Below are 21274 nucleotides of genomic sequence, written 5' to 3'. Positions count from 1 at the left end.
TTTGTAGAACAGAGTTTACAGCTGGCCTGTAGCAAATAGTTGCCATGGTCGTTAGGGAACTGGCACGCTGACTTGGAAACTAAGTTGTAACTGGAACCTCAAATTATTCCACCAAATGTATTAAAAAATAAAAAAAAAAAAAAAAAAGAAAAAAGAAAAAATCTTTAGTCATACAGTGTTAGTTACATGTTCTTTAATATGTTCTGTTTTCATGAACCCTTCAGGTTTCATGTTGGGAACGTGGGAGCACAGAAATACTGTGATATTTCATGTAACAGTTTTTGGGGTATATACAGTAGGAGTGCTAAAAGTTCATAGCCGTATGCTGTGATTTCAGACAGAATTGAAGAAGGTGGTATGTGATTAAAGTTACAGTAGGGGTTTACAGAGCAGTTTCAGGTAAGGACCTGTCTGTGCCAAAGGTGATTTACGAGTTTCTGTTATGGCACGCAGCCACTTGTTACTTCTGTCTCCTTCAAATGATTCCTGACCAAATTAGCAGCTCCTAAATTCGGTGCCGAGACTTGAGTGGGCCCTCTCTAAGCTATCTGTGAAGTGATAAAACACAGACATGTTTTGGAGTTTACACGGTATAGTTTTGCAGGAAAGGCTTAGGATCGTTGTATAAACCGTAGAATTAGCCTAAATGAGGGGGCTCTTTACGTCTTGTGGAAGTGAAGACTCTAAGTGATAAGAGGTGGAGGAAGAACCTCTGTAATTGCTTTACTGCACTGATCCAGCACTGCAGAGGAATAATGGCCAGTAGTGCGGAGAAGAAAAACAAGGCATCTCTTGGGTAGTAGCATCTTTGCACTTGACTCAGGAACCTCTTGTGTTTTTTTTAAGTCATTATGGTTTGAAAAGTAAAGAAAGTAACAGTCTCCTACATGTAATTCAGTGTTACAGTGCAGGGGGGTGGAGATCAGAGTTAGCTTGATAAACAATAAAAACTGCAAAGTTTTTGAATTAACTCTCAGTATACTAAGTGCAAAATATACGGTAAGTTTTTATTGGCCACAGTCAGAAAAATAGCATTTCCTCAAGAGGGATACGGAAACATTCTTGTTTGCTTAAAGAATTAGTTTGGAAAATGATTTAAGTAGAGATTTCACTTGTATCCTGTTGGCATTGAGTACTGGAATTTCCGGATGTGGTATATGCTTAAGTTAAGAGCTTTGGACCTTCTGGTGCCCAAAGGTTAAACTGAAACAATGACATACCTAACAGTGAAATTTTGCTTTGTATTGTTTCACAGTTGTAGGTTTTTGTTTTTCTTTACATTTTTACACTGAAAACCCCCTTCTGGTTGTTTAAATTGTGCTTCCTGTTTTCTCACTGCCTAAATAATACTTTGAAACCTTGCAGAACAATATATAACAGTGGGGGGGACAGGGAAGGAAAGCAATCGTAACCAGTCCTGCAAGGCTGAAAATCTGGTGGCTCTGTAGAGGAGACTATTTAATAAAGCCACACTCAGAAAACTCGCTCATTTCATTACAACAGGAAATATTAAAAGACAAGCAGTTAAATGAAGATCAGATTATACTGTTAATTAAAATCAAACAAAAAAAGAAAAACAAAACAACAGAAAATGTGTATGTATGAAAAAAAAATAGGAAATTGAAAGTATTTGTATTACTTCATTCCTATTTTCTTCCTAAACAATTACATGACAATTCTGAAGTTAAGTATTTCATTCCTGCCCTATCTGCAATCCTAATGTAATAGTTTTTGGAGTAAAATTAGAAAATGACCAGGCTGGTTTCATTGATGGCAAAGAGTGAACAGTAGAATAAACATTTGGCGATTTGCTTTACCGCAACTTGATTTTCATTTTTAATTAAAGAAATGTCACAGGGGTCTACAGAACTTGGAGAATTGAATTTGTTGAAGTTCAGATTTACATTGAAAACTTAAGGGCTGCAGAATATGTGCAGTGAAGTACACCCTAAACCTGAAGTGCAGTCATATCTAACAGTGGGGAAGGGTAGCACAGCCCCAGTTTTGGTTTAGGTAGTTGTATTTGTAATTTGTTTAAACTGTGTATTTTTGTATTTGTTCTTTAAAAAGTAATAATTTCTTGTTCCAGTTCTTCTTCTTTCTAATTGTTCCTACGTAAGAGATTCATGTACTACTTAAATTAAAGAAGTAGGGAGAGTAACTGTTGCAAGACAATTTAAGCAGGCAATAAGAAGGAAAAGTTACAGTCTAATGGAAACAGATGATCTAGAAACTAAAGGCATTTATATTAATCATCGCGATGTAGATGATACAGATGAAAACATTTATGAGGAACAAAAGGAGTTAGACTTGTAGTTAATAAAAAGTGAAATGGACATCGAGGACTTCTTGGTCCACTCCTGAAATACTCTCTATTTCATAGTATCTGCCCTGTTGTTGCTATCACTCCTTGTAGGTTTTCTTTTGATCAGTATGTGGGATCCTTTATGTTATATGCATCCCATCTATTTATTTTCAAATTTTTCTTCTGTGTTTTTGTTTGGTTTGTTTCTGTTTGTTTGTGGGGGTTTTGTTGTTTGTTTGGGGTTTTGTTGCTTTGTTTGGTTTGGGTTTTGTTGTTTTGGTTTGGTTTTGTTCGTTTTTTAAACAGTGTCTTTGATATCAATGCTGATGGATTTAGAACATCAGATGTTGAGTGGCTAAACTACTAATACTATAGTTTCTCATTAATTTAATTGTTATTTTGCTTGCTTGCAGTGCTGAGGCAGGGACTAGCGTTTAGTCCTGTTTATCGGTTTTCCTTGTCTGATGGCACTATCGTTTCTGCCCAAACGAAGAGTAAGCTCATCCGTTCTCAGACGACTAGCGAACCTCAGCTTGTAATCTCCTTGCATATGCTTCACAGGTAATCCTGACCGGTTTAGTACATCCACATTCTGTAGAGAGACAGGGAAAGTACAGAGTTTCTCAAGCTAATAGATTGTTCAAGGCTGATAGACCTTCATTTGACCTGGAACTGATAGCATGAAAACAAAATTAAGTTTTTGAAATCAGTGCTTAGAGCAGGAAAAGATTGTAATACAGTTTCAGAATTTAAAAATGACATGCTGGAGTTTCACATCAAAATTTGCCATTAAACATCCAAAATTTCCTTTAATCTCATGTTCTTCATTTCAGTATTTTAATTTCCTGTATTTTGCATAGTAGACACAAGAAACTTTCCAAATGTAATTAAATCGAGAAGACTTTGAAGGATTAAATTCCTGTCATTGACAGTCAGTCATAGATTGGGCCTGGCTCTTCTTTAAGTAATATGTTACAATTATTAGAACTGCATGTTAGACAAACCACATATTTTAACCTTTTGTCTCTCTTCATTCTTTTCTGATAGCTTTCACATGCCCAATCCTGAGAAATGCCACCACTGTTAGTTTTTTTCAAGGATAAAGTCAGGGATAAGTAATCACTGACCTCAGAACTTCAACGTAAAATTGAAATTAAGTCATTGCATGGCCTACTATATTTGTGTCAGGTGTTTTTTAGGTTTTATTTGCTGATTATAATTGCAATGTTGTTTCCCCGTATCCACAGTATCACTTTTTTGAGAGGAAGAAAACAGCTCTGAATGTTATTAAAACTGAAACCATTTTACAGAGATGGTAGATTTGGAAATTGACCCGATGAAAAGCTGCCTGAAATTTGTTTTCTTTGGCTTTGCTGAGTACACTTGGTATTTCATGAAGTGCTAGATTTTAAATTTTAAAAAACTGTTAATTTTAAATGGTACTTGGAAATATACTTGCTTTTTTAAGTAGAACACTGGTACTATTGTAATTGTAATAAGGTTTTACAAACCTACCTCTTCTTCTACAGTTAATGTTGATCACCTTTGCCTTTATACTTAATGTAACAAATACAAAGTAACAAGCTCCACTACTCTGTGTGTTTCAGTTCTTTCCGGCTTTAGCAAAATGCAAAGGTTTATCTGCTCTTATTCTGTGCAAGCAGGAATTTTTTTGTCTTATCAAAAAGGCATACTAGGAAGGTGCCATTAGTATTTGCTTTTGGAAGTCCAGAGTTGATGTGATTTTTCTCAGAACCTCATCTTTTTTTTTCTTCCTAATCTACTTGCCTCTGTCTCTTTTATAGCTTTTAGCATTTGGGAATATGTCTGATTTTTCTGATTTAAGTTTAGCGCAGAAGTAAAAAGTATATTATGTCCTCCCATAAACTAATTAAAATCTACTGAGGAAAAGAGAAGTGACCTTCAGGTGCTCTCACAAGAGCTTTTTCTCTGTGTGTGTGTGTGTGTGTGTGTGTGTGTGTGTCTCTTCTGTTTCCTCCATCTTACAGCCTACATCTCCAAAATATGAGTTTCAGCTCCTATGTGTGTGTTTTTTCTCTTCTCCTCTTTTCCTGAATGCCCATGCAGGACTGAATTGCAAACAGACTGTTCCCATTCTGAAGTTGTATCCAGTAGTTCTCTTGGCTCACATGCTGTTTTGGAGAAGTATCGAAATACTCTGGCAGTGTAGAAATGTGACTTTTTCAACTATCTTTTCACTATGAACTCGTTGGGCAAATAGCCCACTCCAGCCTTGCGGTGGGGCTAACTCACAGAAATTCAAAACTCCAGCAAACAGCTGTCCACAGCTGTCTCTTAAAACATGTATTTGTTTGGGTCATATGTTTCAGATGAGATTTCTGTCAGTTCTAGAAGTTAGCTCTTGCCAAATTGTAGAGGAGAGACATACATTAAAGGGAAGAGAGTCTGAAATTGTAACCTATCTGCATTTCTAATGACTGTCATTTAGATGAGGTATAATTTTGTTTTTCCTCTCTTCCGCTGATTTGTTAATGAGATACTGAAAAACCATACTGTTAATGTGCAGCCATGTTGAGAGTTGCATATCACTTTTCTCAAATTGTCAATTTGTTCATAATTGTAAGTTTGTTGTGTTATTGTAAAGCAAGGTTTGGGGTTTTGCTTCTTTTTCTGTAATGAAATTGCAAGCTGGCCACTGTAATTTTAGCTAATGGGTTCTTTTTCCTCCCCTTGCCACACAGAGAGCAGAATGTCTGTGGAATGAATCAGGATTTGACTGGACAAGGAATGGGGAAGATACTGAACCCAATTAGCTCCAGCAGCCCTGCCCATCAGGCCATGTGCAGTGGGAACCCAGGTCAGGATATGACCATCAGTAGCAATATAAATTTTGCCATAAATGGCCCAAAGGAACAAATGGGCATGCCAGCAGGCAGGTTTGGTGGTTCAGGGGGAATGAACCATGTGTCAAGCATACAAGCATCCACTCCTCAGGGTAGTAACTATGCACTAAAAATGAACAGCCCCTCACAAAGCAGCCCCGGCATGAACCCAGGGCAGCCAAACTCTATGCTTTCCCCGCGGCATCGTGTGAGCCCTGGAGTGGCAGGAAGCCCTCGCATCCCACCCAGCCAGTTCTCCCCCGCAGGAAGCCTGCATTCCCCCGTGGGAGTCTGCAGCAGCACAGGAAATAGCCATAACTACACCAACAGTTCCCTGAACGCGCTGCAGGCCCTCAGCGAGGGCCACGGTGTTTCTCTGGGATCCTCGTTGGCTTCACCTGACCTAAAAATGGGAAACTTACAGAATTCCCCTGTGAATATGAATCCTCCCCAGCTAAGCAAGATGGGAAGTCTGGACTCTAAAGACTGCTTTGGACTATACGGGGAGCAATCAGAAGGTACAACTGGACAAGCAGAGAGCAGCTGCCATTCAGGAGAACAGAAAGACAGTGGCGATAGCAGCATGCCACCGGTTGGCAGTGGCGAGAGACCTGATGGACAGAATAAACTGCATGACGGAAAAAGCCAGACAAAGCTCTTACAATTGCTGACCACCAAATCAGATCAGATGGAGCCTTCACCTTTGTCCAGTACCATGGGAGATGTTAGCAAGGACTCCACGGGAGCGTTGCCTGGGTCTGGTTCATCACACGGAACCTCGCTCAAGGAGAAGCATAAAATTTTGCACAGACTATTGCAGGACAGTAGTTCTCCTGTAGATTTGGCCAAGCTCACAGCAGAGGCCACAGGCAAAGAACTGAGCCAGGAGTCCAGTAGCACAGCTCCTGGTTCAGAGGTGACTGTTAAACAGGAGCCAGCGAGTCCTAAGAAGAATAATAATGCACTACTTCGCTACTTGCTAGATAAAGATGATACTAAAGATATTGGTTTACCAGACATACCCCCAAAACTGGAGCGGTTGGACAGTAAGACAGACCCTTCCGGTAGCACAAAATTATTAGCTATGAGGACAGAGAAAGAAGAGATAAGCTTTGAGCCTAACGAACAGGTAAGCGAATCTTTGCGTTACATGTGAATGACATGTTCTAGGCTTGCATTCCTGCCATCTGACTTTCTTCTAGACTTCCTCTAAGAATAATTTCTTGACACTTCAAGAGGCTGTTACCTGTCTCTTGAAATCCAGTCTTCACTCAAATTTTCCGTTGGGGTTGCTGAGTTGTGATCATTGCTCTGTTTTGAAAAAAACAGATTCTGCCTGGGAGAAGATGGATAACACAGGGACTGAATGCTGGGGAGCCTTTCCCAGCTGGCAGTCAGATGAAGAGAAAATACCAGTGTTGGTTAATGCTATTAATAACTTATTGACAGCTTCTCCCATAGGCTGTTGTGGAACTGCTGTGGACTGGATGGGCTCTTGACCCAGCCCAGCATAGCAACTACACTTCTCCCATCTAGAGCAGGTTCATGCTCAAGGGCAGGAGCTGTTTAAAAGGACTGATACCAACTTTGCATTGCTGGTCTTTGTGCTGTACTTGATCTGCAAATTAAAATCAAGGCAAACAGAATTTCATTGTTTCTGTGCCAATTAGGGAGTTTGTTTTGAGTTGTTTTGGTTTGGTGTTTGTTTTTTGGGTTTGGTTTTTTTTTACTTGAAAGTTTTTATATTCAACCCCAAGCTCCTGTGGAGGATTAATTGTTCAGTGCAGAGGTTATCTGCATTGAATTTTGCATTCAGAATTTCTCTGTGTTGTGCATGTGATTGTTGCCATGCTGCACAACATACTAATAAACTGTATGTTCTTAGGACCTATGCTAAAAACTATTATTTCACTTTCAAAAAGCACCGAGTTCACATGACCCAGAACGCTCCAGTTTTCAGAGGTTTGCAAGAAAAAGGGACACAGCAGAAGCAATTTGCCACTGCAATATTACTGTTTATTTTATTTATAAAATAGGGAATTACAATGTCGATTTCAGTATAAGGCATTTTCTGGGGAGTTAATAACTAGTTGGAGTTAATGGTCCTTAGCTTTGTCCTACACTATCAACTCCCCCAGCTGGTCATTAATTCCTAGACAGTGCCCTGTGCTTGAAGCCTTAATTTGTAAATCATGATCAGATCATACACTCTAAATGTTCATGACTCTCTCACTCACAGCCATATCCTTCACTTTTAAAATATTGTGTATTTTTAATGTGCAGACTGGGTTTGAACGTGTTTTTTTTTGTGGATCTATTTTATTTTTATTATTCTATGTGTATAAATACATAATTGTCATATTTTCTATATTGTATTTTGAGGCTGAGAGAAGGCAGAAAACATTTTTTTTAGCCCTAAGTCACAGCACTGGATTTTTATTTTTTTTACTTTGCCCTTTTGGCAGTTTCTAACCAGTAGACAGTTCTTTCAATGGTGATTATAACCACAGAACATAGAGGCCAAACATGCCACTACAGTGTGGACACAGCGTTGTTAAAATCTCAGTTATCCAGACGTCTCCTAAGGTTACTTCACTTCTTGTCTTTCAACAGAATTTGACAGCTATTGCTATTATGTAGGAGCAGTTGTGTTTTTTCAGGCCTTCTAGGGGGAGATTGAGCCAAATTAGACTAATTTGTACAGGGATTAATCCTCAATCGTGGATATTAGTTTAGTTCTGAATACAGCTACTACTTTGTAGTGCCTGTAGAGGGAGGGTTTAGATTCTCTATGAGAACTTATGCTTTGTTAGGCTAGAAAAACACAGCTATCAAGAAATTCACAGCTAAACTGGCAAGAATAAACTATAGTAAAAATATTTAATGGATTTCAATTCTTAGTTCAGATCCTATATACTGAAGTAAATACTGGATTGAAGGCAGAGATCCTTCAGTCCTCCGTATTTGATACTGGGCAAAAACATAGAATTTGGTAATCACAAAAAAAAATTGTGTCTGAGTAGATCAAAACCGTGGCTTTCAGATAGTTTACTCCCCAAGAATTAAATTCCTCTGGAATTTAGCTGTTTAGTCCAGGTAGTCCTATGAGCTCCTTTTATCGTTGATGGAAAAATAGAAAAATACTCCTTTAATGTGTGCCCAAATTGGGAAGGTAAGCTGCTCCTTAGTGATGTTCTCATTGACTAGTGGTAGCCTGGATGGCTAGTTTAGACTAGGTGCCTTTTTCATGACTAAAGATAGCTAAGTTGCATCTCACCCTAAATGTAAACAAATAACTTATAAATATGACTTTAAAGAGACTTCAGTGTATATGAGCATTGCCAGCCTCAAGCATTAGAAAATCAGGTCCCCAGTACTATGAACTTTGTAAAGTGAATATTCATTTTTTATTTTTAGGCTTCATGTTTCTGAGGTCAGGGGAGGGGTTTGAGGGGTTTGGAATATAAACTGTGGATGTGTTGCCTTTTCTTAAAATTTGAAGACAGAGATTGTCTCCCAGGAGAGAGGGAACTGGAGGTACAGGAAGGTCCAGGAGTTGGGGCTGTTCAGAAAACCACGAAGCAGTGCAGGAGTCACGTTGAAGTGGTGAGGGCTGAAATGCTGAACCTTTCTCAGCACCGAGGTGAGGAGAAGCCAGTCCTGCAGCTGGATGGAAGGCTGCTGGATAATGACAGAAGGGCTTTTCTTGCTCCCGCTGGTTGTAAATAGAGTTTTAAAACCTACTTAAAATGCCGTGAAACCTGGAGCTGAATAAACAGAAGTCCAGTGTGGAGTAGGAGAGGAAATAGCGGGGAATATAAAATAGTGTAACCATTTAGCTAGCTGAAGGCCAGGCCTTTAAACAAATAACCACTTTACCCCAATTATAAAAATCACTGAAAATATTTAGCATCAGAAACTCTTCAGCTTTGGAAGATGGTCTCCCACAGGAAGTGCTCATTGCCTAAATTTAGATCAAAGCTGGAACTATTTAGTACAAGACCAGAACACAGATTCTTGTGCTAAATTCTTCCATCCCCCTGCATACTTCCCCCCCTCTTCTTCCTCCCATATGTAAAAATTAGCCGTGTGCTTGTGTTACCTGTTTTGCAGGTTTATTTAAAACAACTTATCCCTGGGGAATGTTGTATTTTTAAGTAGTCACCGGAATGTGCAGTTTCTCTGGAAAGTGTAGCAGAGCAGCGATGTGGTGGCCTCTGCAATGGATATCGGGGAGCTGGGAGGCAGCAGAGCCATTGCGTTTGCTCCTTTTACTTTTGGTGTGACTTTCTGAGCAGGAAATGCTTTGAAGTGCACCACTGCACTAAAAATAGCGGTCTTCTAGGTAGAGTGTTTAAACATACACTTCTGCAGAGAGCAGCAACTGACAGGAAGCCTTTCGCAAATGGCAGAGAATATTTCCAGCGCTGCCGTACCTTTTTCCCTTCCTTGGTGGGATGATGGTTATCAAGCTCTATTAGGCTGATTGCTGTTCCAGTTAAGGCAGCTGTGGGGGAGACGATGAAAGAGGGACCTGCTGGGGAGGCTCAGCAGGGCTTTTCCTACAGCACCAACAGTAGTAGGACTTGCTATTAAGCGCCGTGAGGGTTCATGCTGTTCTCCACTGTTAGAAGGGGAAGGCAGTGGAAACATGAGTCCTGATTAGCTACAGGTGTGTTTCATAGGGTGTCCCTCTGCAGTAAAACTGCCTTCCTCCACTCTCCTTGTCCCTTGTGGGGCTGTGCGGTGGGACTTCATTCTGCACATTCCTTCCCTGTTCACTGCTGCTTGTGCTGTCTCGCAAAAAAAATACCTCTTGTTGTGCTCCTGGCTGCAGCCAGCACACGCTGCTGCTGGTGAGGAGCACCCCATGTGGTGGTCAGCAGCTGGTCAGATCTGCCCAGGATGGGCTAACAGCTTGAGGGGAGGAGAGTGAAACTATAGGGTTATGTCAGAGAAACGTCATGCACTGAACAGTGTTGGGTTTTGCCTTGCTAAAGAAACATTCTGTTGAGCCCTATTGTTTTGCACTGCAAAACTCTTCTGTAAAATTTGGTATGGATTCTTATATTCATATAACAGATGAAGAAACCAAGACATAGAATTTTGAAATAGCTTGCTCTCTGAGAAAATGCTTGGCATAATGTAGAATAAAATACTTACCTCTGTAAGTGTACTTTCCTCTTTTTTAGCCAGTAGACAATATAGACAACCCGTTTGTCTGACAGGCAGAAGACTTTGCTATGGGACTTTGCTATGCCACAGTCTCTCCCAGTATTGTTCCAGAAATCATCTGAAGTGTTTTGTCCTAAAACTTAGAAACCATTTTGGTGTTCCTCACACACTTCATCAACTCTGCTCTCTTCTTGATTTATGTGGAAACCAGTATCTTCCCAATACTGAAATATTTTTCTGTACTCATGCCTCTCATCTTCCAAAAATCTATTTCTTGATGTCCAGAACCATTAAATTAATCAAAGACATTGGTTTCTTCTTGATCAAAACCTTAGAATAAGGATTCCATTTTCTGAGTGTCTTTCAATTAGGGTTCTGTTTCCAGAAGTTAGTAGTAGATTAGCCTGATAATATAATGGGATTTCTAGCCAATTGTTTGTTTGATGCAGTTACCAAGGAGAAAAAGATGGCATTGATTCCACTTCTGATTTATTTTTTCCTTCTTTTTTTTTTTTTTTTTTTTTAATAATCCTTTAATTTATGGCCACTTTAGAGCAGGGATTTGGTTTTGTTTACCTTGTATGACCAAATGTTCTGCCCAGGCTACAGGGGTAGCTAATGAGCTAACTTGGAGTTTATATAAGGTAGGTATAGTTTCAAGTTGTGTCCCCACCAAATGACATCCTGTTATAAGGAAAAAGCCTCAGATGCCTTTAACACATGTGATCATAAAGGAAATGTAGATTTCTATGAAATTTGGAATACAAGGTCTCAGTGCAAGCTGTGGGCATTGCCAGTGCTGGAAGAGAGATCTCCGGAGAGTTTAGGATCTTAATCAGTCCTTTGCAATCCATGGGAGATGGACTTGACATAGCAATTTTTGTAAACCAGACTTCATGTTGAGGTGTAACTGCCTTTCAGTAACCAGTTAACACTTTTATCTATGCTTCCCTACATGATGGTGATAAGTATTTCAAAAGCATGTTAGTTTTTCAAATGCAAAAATATTTCTAAGCACAATTTGTCTTATGTTTTCTGGTGCTTAGTGTCCCATTTATACGGAGATTGTTGTAATTGCGTTGCTTAGAGATAGTGAAAATATGTGCACGAGAACTTTCTTCTGATCCTTAGCACTTTATCAGGCACTTTTTTTTAATTCATGATAAATAATTGTGTTACAGGGAGGTGAGAGATGTACCTTCTATTTACATAAAGTTAAGTTTAGACAGTTAACAAAATAAACACAGAACATAAAAGAAAAACCCCATGAAACTAACCAAATAGATATTTCAATGCTAGTTTCTGTGCATATGGTGCCACTTGAGGGTGAGTCTGGAAAGACTTAGGGTAAGATCTTAGCTTGATGTTAATCCTAAATCTGTCTTAGAAATTTTGGAGCAGTTGAGAACCCTCATCAAAAAACAAAGATTAAATATTTGATGTTTATTATGTTACACACAAAAAAGGAAGGTTATGTATTTGTGTTGTTATAATACATCTGTTGTATCTGGCCTTTCTTTGCCACTTCCTGAGAAGAATTAAAAGCACCTTGGGGAGTGCAGTTTTCTGGCACATTTGGATCAATATGTTATTTTCTGGCTTTGGTTTAGGGTGGTTTTTTGTTTGGTTGGTTGGTTTTTGTTTGTTTGTTTGTTTGCTTTTGGGGTTTTTTGGTGCGCTTTTTTTTTGGGGGGGAGTGGGGTTAATACATCTGATGTTTAAACAAAGAATCACAGTAGCCAGAATGTTTAAAAAAAAGTAGGGGGGGGCGGGGAGAAAAAGAAACATAAAGTCCCACACAAAACCAAAACAGAAAACCCTGCAGCATATAAAACTTCCCTTCACTGTTGTCTGCAATATGCTTAATGAAGGCCACATGTCTTAATTCCCCCAAAGAGTATTGAATCATCCTTCTATAATTTATGGTGCTCTACATCAGTTTCCTCCACTGGATCTTGCACTCTTCTTGTACCAGATCTTCCAGTGCTCAAAATACGTCTCCTATAAACATCGCTCACAACTGTCTCTTGGAGCACCTTTTTGAATCTGCTTATCACCTGTCCACACAATGACTTATGCTTCCTATAAGCACACTTGCTTCCTCATGGCTCTACATTTTCTGTTGATGTGCTGTGTCCACCCAACTGCTCATAAGTGCCTGGAAGGCAACGAGTCAGCAGGGGGATTTGTCAAGAGCAGGTAATGTTGGACCAACCTGTTTTCCTCCGGCAAGAGGGTAGCGGGATTTTCAGCATAAGACAAGCAGTATATGCTGTGTGTCTTGGTTTGAGTAAGGCTCTTTGGTGCTCTGACGCGTGGCATTCTCGTAAACAGATTAGAGATGCGTGGTCAAGACAAAACTTCTCTGAGTGGGTAGGAAGCTCTTTGGAAATCCTTACACAGGAAGTAGTTACTTAAGGGTTCCTTGTCAAAACAGAGGTGCTGCAGGAGCCCATGTGGCATCTAGAGCCTGCTCAGCGTTTGACCTGATGAGAGAAGAGAGGTTACCTGTGGTAAAGCTGCGTGTGACACGCACATGTCTGCAAATATACTGGAGGATGGAATTCAAATTCAGCTGCAACCAGGAGATATGGAGGAAAAAATCTTAGGAGAACATTCAGAATGAACAAATTATTTAGTTGAGAATAACATCAGGAGACAGCTGGCTAGATAGGACTTTTTCAGAGCTGTATCTAGGGATCATAGTGAGCATAAGGTGAGTGAGAATCCATAATGTCATGTAAGTAAAAAAAAATCACAGCCTCTTCTGGAATATACCATCAGTGTGTGTACTCTGTGTACATTTTTTCCTTTACTCAGCAGTTGTAAGGTTTCATCTTGAGTTCTGTTCTGGACCTGGCACTTCAGCAAAAGTATGGATCAACTGAAGACAGTCCACAGCAACAGCAAGAGTAATGAGAGGTCTAGAAAGCGGCTTATATGCTGAAGAAAATTCAACAAGTTGAGATAGCTAAGTAACTTCAGCTTAAAGGCCCAAGAGGCACATGTTTTCAAATACAGGAAAGGTTAGAAAAAGACAGGAGAACACAATTTGTTCGCCAGATTCAAAGTACAAGAGGAAGGAAGGGCCTAAACTTCAGTGGGGGAGGTTTTGAATTTACACTGAGGAGAAAAGCTCAAATAGTAAAGATGGCAGAGTGCTGAAGCTAATTCCCCGGGGAAGCTGTGGATTTGCTGTCACTGGATGCCTTTAAGAAGAGGGTATGTGAACTTCTGAGGGGAATGGCATACTCTGATTTTACCTTGAGGCTTTAAATTCCTTCCAGTCCTATGATTCTATGATTTCCTATCATTTTGCCAGTAACACCAGACTTCAGATGACCCACATGCTGCTTTTAACTGAGTAAACTCCTTCCTCTTTTGCACCATATATTCTGATCTGTAAGATTAAGAGGTGATGTGGAAGGAGTAAAGAGTAATACCGTGTCTATCTGCAGTCAGTCATCCAAAAAAAGGTATGTAGAGATGTAACCTCTAGGCATCTCAGCTTCCTGTGAATAGAATAGCTGGGCTTCCCAGGAGCACGTTAGCTGTGGCAGCAGGAGTTTAGTCCAGACCAATCTGCAGAGCTTCCTGGCTAGTCTGGGAGAGCCTGGGTAAGTAGTTTAAAGCCTTCTCAGGTATTTCTACATTATCCTGGGATCTGCGGTGTAAGCTTGCACTCAACAAGTAACAAGTTCACAATGTGGTGGCAGGGCAAAAAAGAACAGGAAGAATTGTATTTCAGTTGTGTGCATGTTTGTGGTGGTTTTTCTCGGTTCCCCATCCTTCACGGCTCGCTGCTCACTCTCTGCCTCTCTTCTGTCATTGCACATTTTCTAACAAAGGCACTGGTTTTGAGTAGATCTTTGTTACAAATACTGTCATGAAATGTTTCTTGTGCATCTTGGCAGTAACTGAGACTGGACTGCCTGTTTGTAGTTATTACCCAGAAGAACTCTCAAAGTCTTACCTATTTAAAAGTTTAAGATTGAAGAATATACTTGTATTAATTTCCAGATTTCAGTGATAAAAGGATGTATTTCTGATGTATCTCTGTAGACAGAGAAACTGACAAAAAATACTGGTGAAAATCAGGGTTTTTTTTTTAGAAAAACTTGCAGGACAGTATTTATGTTAGTATGGGATGAACTTATTTTTCTTCCCATCTTTATTTCATGGTAAGTCTCTGCTAAATTGATTGCAACTAGATTTCGCCTCTTTTTTCTTACTGAAGTTATTTTCACTGATTTTGGAAGTTGCGAGCAAAATAAATGCCTAAATCTAGTAAATAGCTGACAGTTTTTTATTTCTAGGACTTCATTGAAATGTCTATTTCTTGCCAGTTAACTTATATAGTTATTCATTGTTAAGGTTTTGAATGTAACAAGGAAAATGTATGTGGGGAATTGTCTTAGCCATGAAGCAACTTTTCCATCATATGCTTTTCATCAAGTCATAAAGAGGCTAGAAATATGATTGTGCTGAAAGGAATATTGGTTATACCTACATGAAGCGCTATCTTTATCAGTGTTGGATCTCTTCCCCTGCCCAATTTTCCCTGATGTTTGCACCAGCCACAGAGCACACTGGGAGAATCTCCTCTTGGCCCGAGGTACAGACCGCGCAGATTCATATGTTCCAATGCTGGGGTTTTGAAGGGGTGCTGGTGCCACACCGGGCTCCCCAAATGCAAGGCAGACAAGCCCTCACAGTCCCCTTTCACCAACTTTGTGAGCTTCTTCCACATCAAGCTTCTTGCAGGAAAGGTTGTGGGCTGCCTGGCTCGACGTGAGGACGCCGACCGCAGGAGAACAGCGACCTGTACTGTGGGTTTGTGCTTTTTTTTTTTAATTGCAGCCAGGCAGTGAATTGGATAACTTGGAGGAGATTCTGGATGACCTGCAGAACAGCCAGTTACCGCAGCTTTTCCCGGATAGCCGCCCCGGAGCGCCAGCGGGCTCGGTGGACAAGCAAGCCATCATCAATGACCTCATGCAGCTCACCAGTGACAGCAGCCCCGGCTCGGCCGTGGCCGCCCAGAAACCAGCAATGAGGATTTCACAGAGCAGTGAGTCTGCCTTCTGCACGCGTGTTGACCAAGCTTGCGAACCCCCAAAGCTGTGGCGGTACCCCCGGGTGGGTGGGGGAGGAACCGGGCAGCCCCTGGTCATGGTCATGGTCTGGCCTTGCGTGGTGACGGAGCGCCATCTGCGGTCGTCCCGTTTCCAAACGCGTGCGGAGATTATGTCCTAACTCAGCACCCTGCAAGTCTGCACCCTCTGAGGAGTTTTAAGGGATGCCCTCAAAATAAATTGCATATCCCCTGCTGTGGCTATAGGAGTTACTGCTGTTGCAGGGACTTGGGCGTGGAGAGCTCGAGCATTTTGTTGTGATGCAGATAGGTCCTTTGCGGCAGCTCTTTCAGTAAAAGGGGTGAGAGAGGCTTTTCTAAGCGTGAAGGAGAGTCCTCTTCTAAAACCACAAGATTAATAGAAATACATATGATTAAGAGGAGTGCCTGAGTTTAATTTGAAATTGTGGCTTTTAATTGAGTCACTTCTAGCTGACAGTGTTGCTTAACTTTATTAATTAACTTAGAAATCAGCTCTGAAATGTTGGTCTGCCACCATAGAATAGCAGAAAGTGAGCAAGACAGGAGTCTTATCAGCTAGAAATAGTATAAAAAGCCACTGCTTCATTTTTTAATCCTTTTGTCCAGGATGGCAGCATCTGTTTACTCCTTAAACATACATTAGTGAGTTTTTTTAGTAAAACATAGGGCTTAGATAATCTTTTTAGCCATTGTGATGTTATTAAAATAATAGTGTGACACTTTCAAATGAATGCAAATTATTACTTAGAAATATTTAAATTAATATTAATAATATTAATGTTTAAATTCATATTAAAACCACTAAAGATCCTTAAATTACCAGTTGTTATCAGTGTTGCTCAGAGAAAGATGCTTGTATTTAATTATAGTCATTTTTGTAAATATGGGGATACTACCAGCAGCAGCACGTAAGTCAGAAGGAAGTCTCTGTGCGTCTGAAATCTTTAGCATATTCTTTCTGAAGAAATGTCTGTTGGTTCCTTCCACTGCAGCCTTTTGGCTTTCCAGAGTTAACCTGGCTTTAAATCTGCTTTGAAAGCTACTGGCAGTACAGTAGCAGTATGATTGTAAATGAGAGTTTCTTGGTGGTTAGCAGCAGTTCTGTCACAGGAGCATCCTGTTTCCCATGTAAATTAAAGCCCTTAAAACTTTTTTTGCCCAGCTCAGTCTTGTGTCTGTGACTGATTCCCCTAGGGAACTTCTGCCTTGTTTTCAGTAGAAAAGCTTACAGAAAACAGGTGCACAGAAATAGTGGGTGGCTTCTCATATGCTCATAGAAAAGCAATGTAGAATGAACGTCAAATCATATACAATTCCGAAAGAAGTTTGTGAGTTTGGTTTTTTGTTTCTTCTGAAGAAATAAGCAGCTTTCATTTTACAGATTTTACATGAAAACACTTTAAATATTATTATCTGTTTAACAGGAAAAAAAAAAAATACTTGAAAGCTGCTAGATTTGCCAGATTGCTAGAGTTTGTTGTGAGGGGAACAGGGAGCCTCCTTCAGCCCTGTCCTGACCAAAAGTAGAGTATGTGATTTGAGCAGCATCACATCTCAACTGTGTTACTATTTAGTGCTGCATTTCCAGCTTTCCTTTTAGTAGGATCTGTGAGTGCTGGCAAATCTACCCATGTAGTAACTTACTCATCTGTGTGATTTTTCAAACTTCTGGGACAAACTGTTCAGAAATTGTCACTAAAGTTCGGCTTTGGTTAAATCCTTAGACTTTATGATGTCCCTAAGCTTGGCAAGGTCATTTTTGTCTCATAATTAAGTTTTATTTGCTTGTTTGAATGGACAGTCAAGACAAAATTTTGATCTCATGGTTAGGAATTAGGTGTATGTGATGTGTTTCGTACACACACATATAAGCAAATTCACCAGGCAAAGAACTTATATTAAAAAATAAATAAATACAATGAGTTCCTGTAGTCTGGTTTTATAAAATAAGAAGAAAAGTCAGAGACCCGTGTAATATGTTTCTGTACTTTTTAACAAGCTCCATAAACCTCATCTATGTTCTCAAATTCAAAAGTATCACTACTTTGATCTAAAATAAGAAGGAAGTTCTTTAACTTCTTTATAATGTGGCAAACATAAAAATGCAGAAGTCACTCTAAGGATACCGTTATATCAGAGCCTCTCCTAGGGGAAGCTATCAGGAAGTATTGCAAATAATTTCACAAAAATGTTTAATTTATTTGTATGTATTTTGTTGGTATGATTGGAAATGGAATCATAGGCACAAGGTCAGTGCTTGATTCGTATTTGAGAACTAGTTGTGCACATAGGGGATGCTTTCATGCATTGGAACATTGCCCAGGGACCAGCTGAGCCAGATGCTTGCCCGTTATGACCTGCAGCTCACTTTTCTGAGTCAGTCTGCAGTTTTCTTTGTAGAGGTTGATTTTAAGAGCACAAAACACCCCAACAAAAGAAAATAGTTATATAAGGGTGACGGTAACCATGAAGCATGGTTCTGTTTCCCAGAATATTACGGTGGCACAGCTCTAATTCTGGACTGCTTATTTGCTGTTGCTGAATCATGGAAGTATTCATTTTTATTAATGACAAAAAATGTAAAAAAAAAAAAATAATTTAAGAGGGAGATGTAGAAATGGGGCTACAGGATCTGATATGGACTCAACCTGTCCTTAATTTTGGTGACTCCTTCAGGGGCACAGCTTATGCTGAAAAACTTTCAAAACCGAGTTAATTCCTAACAATCTGCCTCAGGATGACATCTGCATGCAATTACAGTCCTACTAGGTATAAGATTAACTGGCAGTAGTATTCACATCACATAGTGGTACATATTGCTGTAGTGGCTCTTCTGTCAGTTAAATGGCACCATTTAAAGTTTTAAAAATATATAGCATCTCTCTTTTAGTGTCAGAATGTTCCATTTTGAAATTTACATAAAAATATCGAGAGGGGATGTTTCTCAGACAGATATGGAGTGGGTAAACTATGCAGCACTAAATAGCTCAGCCCCAGAGCTTAAAGTGTGTTTAGGTTCATTCTTTTTTTTTTTTTAACAAGTAAAGTTTCCATTCTTGTAACTTTGCTTTTTTTCTTTGCTCCTCCTGTCTAGCTTTTAATAACCCACGAGCAGGGCAACTGGGCAGGTTATTACCAAACCAGAATTTACCACTTGACATCACACTGCAGAACCCAACAGGTGCAGGAACTTTCCCACCCATAAGAACAAGCAGCCCCTATTCAGTGATACCTCAGCCAGGACTGATGGGCAGGAATGAAGGCATGATAGGAAGTCAAGGAGCCTTAGGCAACAGTAGCACAGGTAAGATGACTTTCCATGTTTTTAAAATATACTTGAGTGACAGACTATAGCATGTGTAACTTAATGTCGGGGTTATTACAAGTACAGGTTATTATAAGTACTTTCCAAAAAGTCTGGAAATAATTGTGTTTCAGGGGCTGTTATGTATTGGCATATTTATTTTGAACTTCTGTTTCTGTTCTTTATGTGCTGCTTTTCACCTACCTGAAAACTTCTAGATGAACACATTGTACTGGCAGTTAGAGTCTGTTTCACATCAGTGTTCCAGATTCAGCTGAGGCTTAGTTGGGTGAAGATTCAATCTCTCTGCCTCAAAAAAGCAAATGAATGAACCACTTCTCTGTAGAGGTAGTTCTTTCAAAACAAAATTGTGGGCAATACTGTTGTCCTTATGATGTGTATCTCTACAGACATTGGTTTTGCCCTTAGTTATCCTTTATTTATTAGCCTTAGTTCTCATTTTAAATTAAAGAAATGCTCATGTTTTCATCACGTTCCGAAAAAAAAACGTTTTGGGAACCATCAGATGTTGCAGTAGTGTTGCCTCTTCTCATGGATTATGCCTGATCCGAGGTGCACTGATTTCTTCATTTTTCCCTGTTAGGCAAAGATGCCATAGGAGTTTTCACAAGAAAAGCTTGGCTGATTGATTTATTTCAACTAGTACATAGTCTGAGACAGTCCAAGTGTGCAACAACTGCTAAAAACTCTGAGTAAACAAATGGGTATTGTAAGTCCTTTCAGTTAGCTATTCACTGTCAAAATTTTATATTTAGTTTGCATCAGTATTAAAAAAGACTTAGTGCCAGACACTGAAATATCCTATTTAAGCAGTTTAGAGGTCAACTTGTAGCCTTTCAAGTGTCCTGTTACTTTCATGTTCTGTATACATATTAGAGGATGTTATTCATCTTATGTATACAATTTAGAGAGTATTATCTGTGTTCCTGCCATTTGCTCTAGCACACCACATATTTCAGCTGATAGAATATGTACACAAACAGGACAAACCTGAGGATGTAACACTGAAGCAAATTTTGTACAGCAGCTGAAACAGTGGCCCTCCACAGGGGGCTTTTCTCCTTGGCTGTATATCACCAAAAGTTGCACTGAGGAGTAATAAATTTTTGTGTGGCTTTTAGTATTCGTTCAAGTGTCTTGAAAAATGCATCTGGAGAGACCAGTAGTCCAATCTGAAATCAGTGTTTTGTCTGCTCTCTTGACTGTATAAAATGGAAACGTATAAATACTGTGACTGTACATCAGGGGTTTTGTGTTGGGGGTTGGTTGGGGTTTTTTTGGTGTCCGTAAGAGCGTAGTACTCTATATATTCCAAGTGTAAATAAACTGCATCAGTTGTTTACAGTAGATGTAGGAGGACTTCCCCTAAAATAACGGTAATGAACTTCACCATCTATCGGAAAGTTCCTGTGAGTAATTTCCCTGCACTGTATAATGGTTTGAAATTATCTGGGTGAGCCTCGAAGCTAAGAATGCTCCAGGTTCTGAATGAAAGGACTCACCAAAAGATGTTTGCAGATTGTGAATTTAAATTCAATCCTTCTAATTTTTAAGTGTGTGTAGCGATAACATGTTGTTACTCAAGTCTTCCTTCTGACTTAGCACTTGGAGAGTAAAGCACTGACACACACATCAGCAAACGTGATTCATTTCCTGAGGAAGGAAGTCAGGGCTATCCACACACCCGCGGCACCTGTTGCAGACTGCATGTGGGAACACTTACTCTGAACAGCGTTTCGGAAATGATAAAAGGATCTTCCTCATGTTAAATGTATAATAATCTCCAGTCCCTTGACTAAGCAGTGTAAGGCATCATTCTGTAGCTTTGCACATCTGGATGGGCAGCTGTGGTACAATGTACTTTGAGTGAAACTGCTGCATTTTCGTTACTAAAAATGCAGCTCATCAGGCAGTTGTGATGCTAAAGCTGTTCTGAATCATGTGCTGGTGCCTGAGTCTGTTTGCCTTTTTGTGCAGGAATGATGGGTGGCAATGCCCCTCGACCTGCCATGACATCTGGAGACTGGGGAAGCCAGGCTTCTGCTGTGAGGGTGACCTGCGCGCCCACCGCGACTGCCATGAACAGGCCAGTGCAAGCGGGTATGATTCGCAACCCCACGGCCAGCATCCCCTTGAGACCCAGCAACCAGCCTGGCCCCAGGCAGATGCTTCCATCTCAGGTCATGAATATGGGTAAGTCCTGACAAGTATGGAGTTGTGCCTTTTGGCAGATGCTGGATTGTCAAAGATGAAGCAGGAAGAAAAAAAAAAAAGAAATTAAGCAGAAAGCAAACAAACAAATAAAAGAATCGCTTCAATTAGAGATTTGATGAGAACTGTATTCCACAGTGAAAGTTTCCTGTGGAAGTGGGAAGGAAGGTGTGTAATACACTGACTTTTATAACTAACTTTTATAACTTTGATAAATAATGCATGTATTGATATGAACAACTCCTGCTACTCTGTAGCTCCACAGTGGCACGGCCAAA

The 21274-nt window shown here is 39.9% G+C and overlaps 1 protein-coding gene across 7 annotated transcripts in view; it reads left to right on the top strand.

Annotated features, from left to right (window-relative positions):
* The window catches only part of NCOA2 (nuclear receptor coactivator 2), a 190908-nt gene that overhangs the window by 143628 nt on the left and 26006 nt on the right, over positions 1 to 21274 (top strand). For all 7 annotated transcript variants that reach the window (XM_065053750.1, XM_065053753.1, XM_065053752.1 and 4 more), the window contains 5 exons: positions 2719 to 2866; positions 5029 to 6298; positions 15205 to 15415; positions 18555 to 18764; positions 20763 to 20978. In XM_065053750.1, coding sequence (XP_064909822.1) covers positions 2719 to 2866; positions 5029 to 6298; positions 15205 to 15415; positions 18555 to 18764; positions 20763 to 20978 — 2055 coding nt within the window. The remainder of the gene's footprint in view (positions 1 to 2718; positions 2867 to 5028; positions 6299 to 15204; positions 15416 to 18554; positions 18765 to 20762; positions 20979 to 21274) is intronic.

This window comes from Columba livia, chromosome 2, assembly GCF_036013475.1.
Source record: "Columba livia isolate bColLiv1 breed racing homer chromosome 2, bColLiv1.pat.W.v2, whole genome shotgun sequence".
Taxonomy (NCBI): domain Eukaryota; kingdom Metazoa; phylum Chordata; class Aves; order Columbiformes; family Columbidae; genus Columba; species Columba livia.
This window is presented reverse-complemented; position numbering and strand designations above follow the sequence as displayed.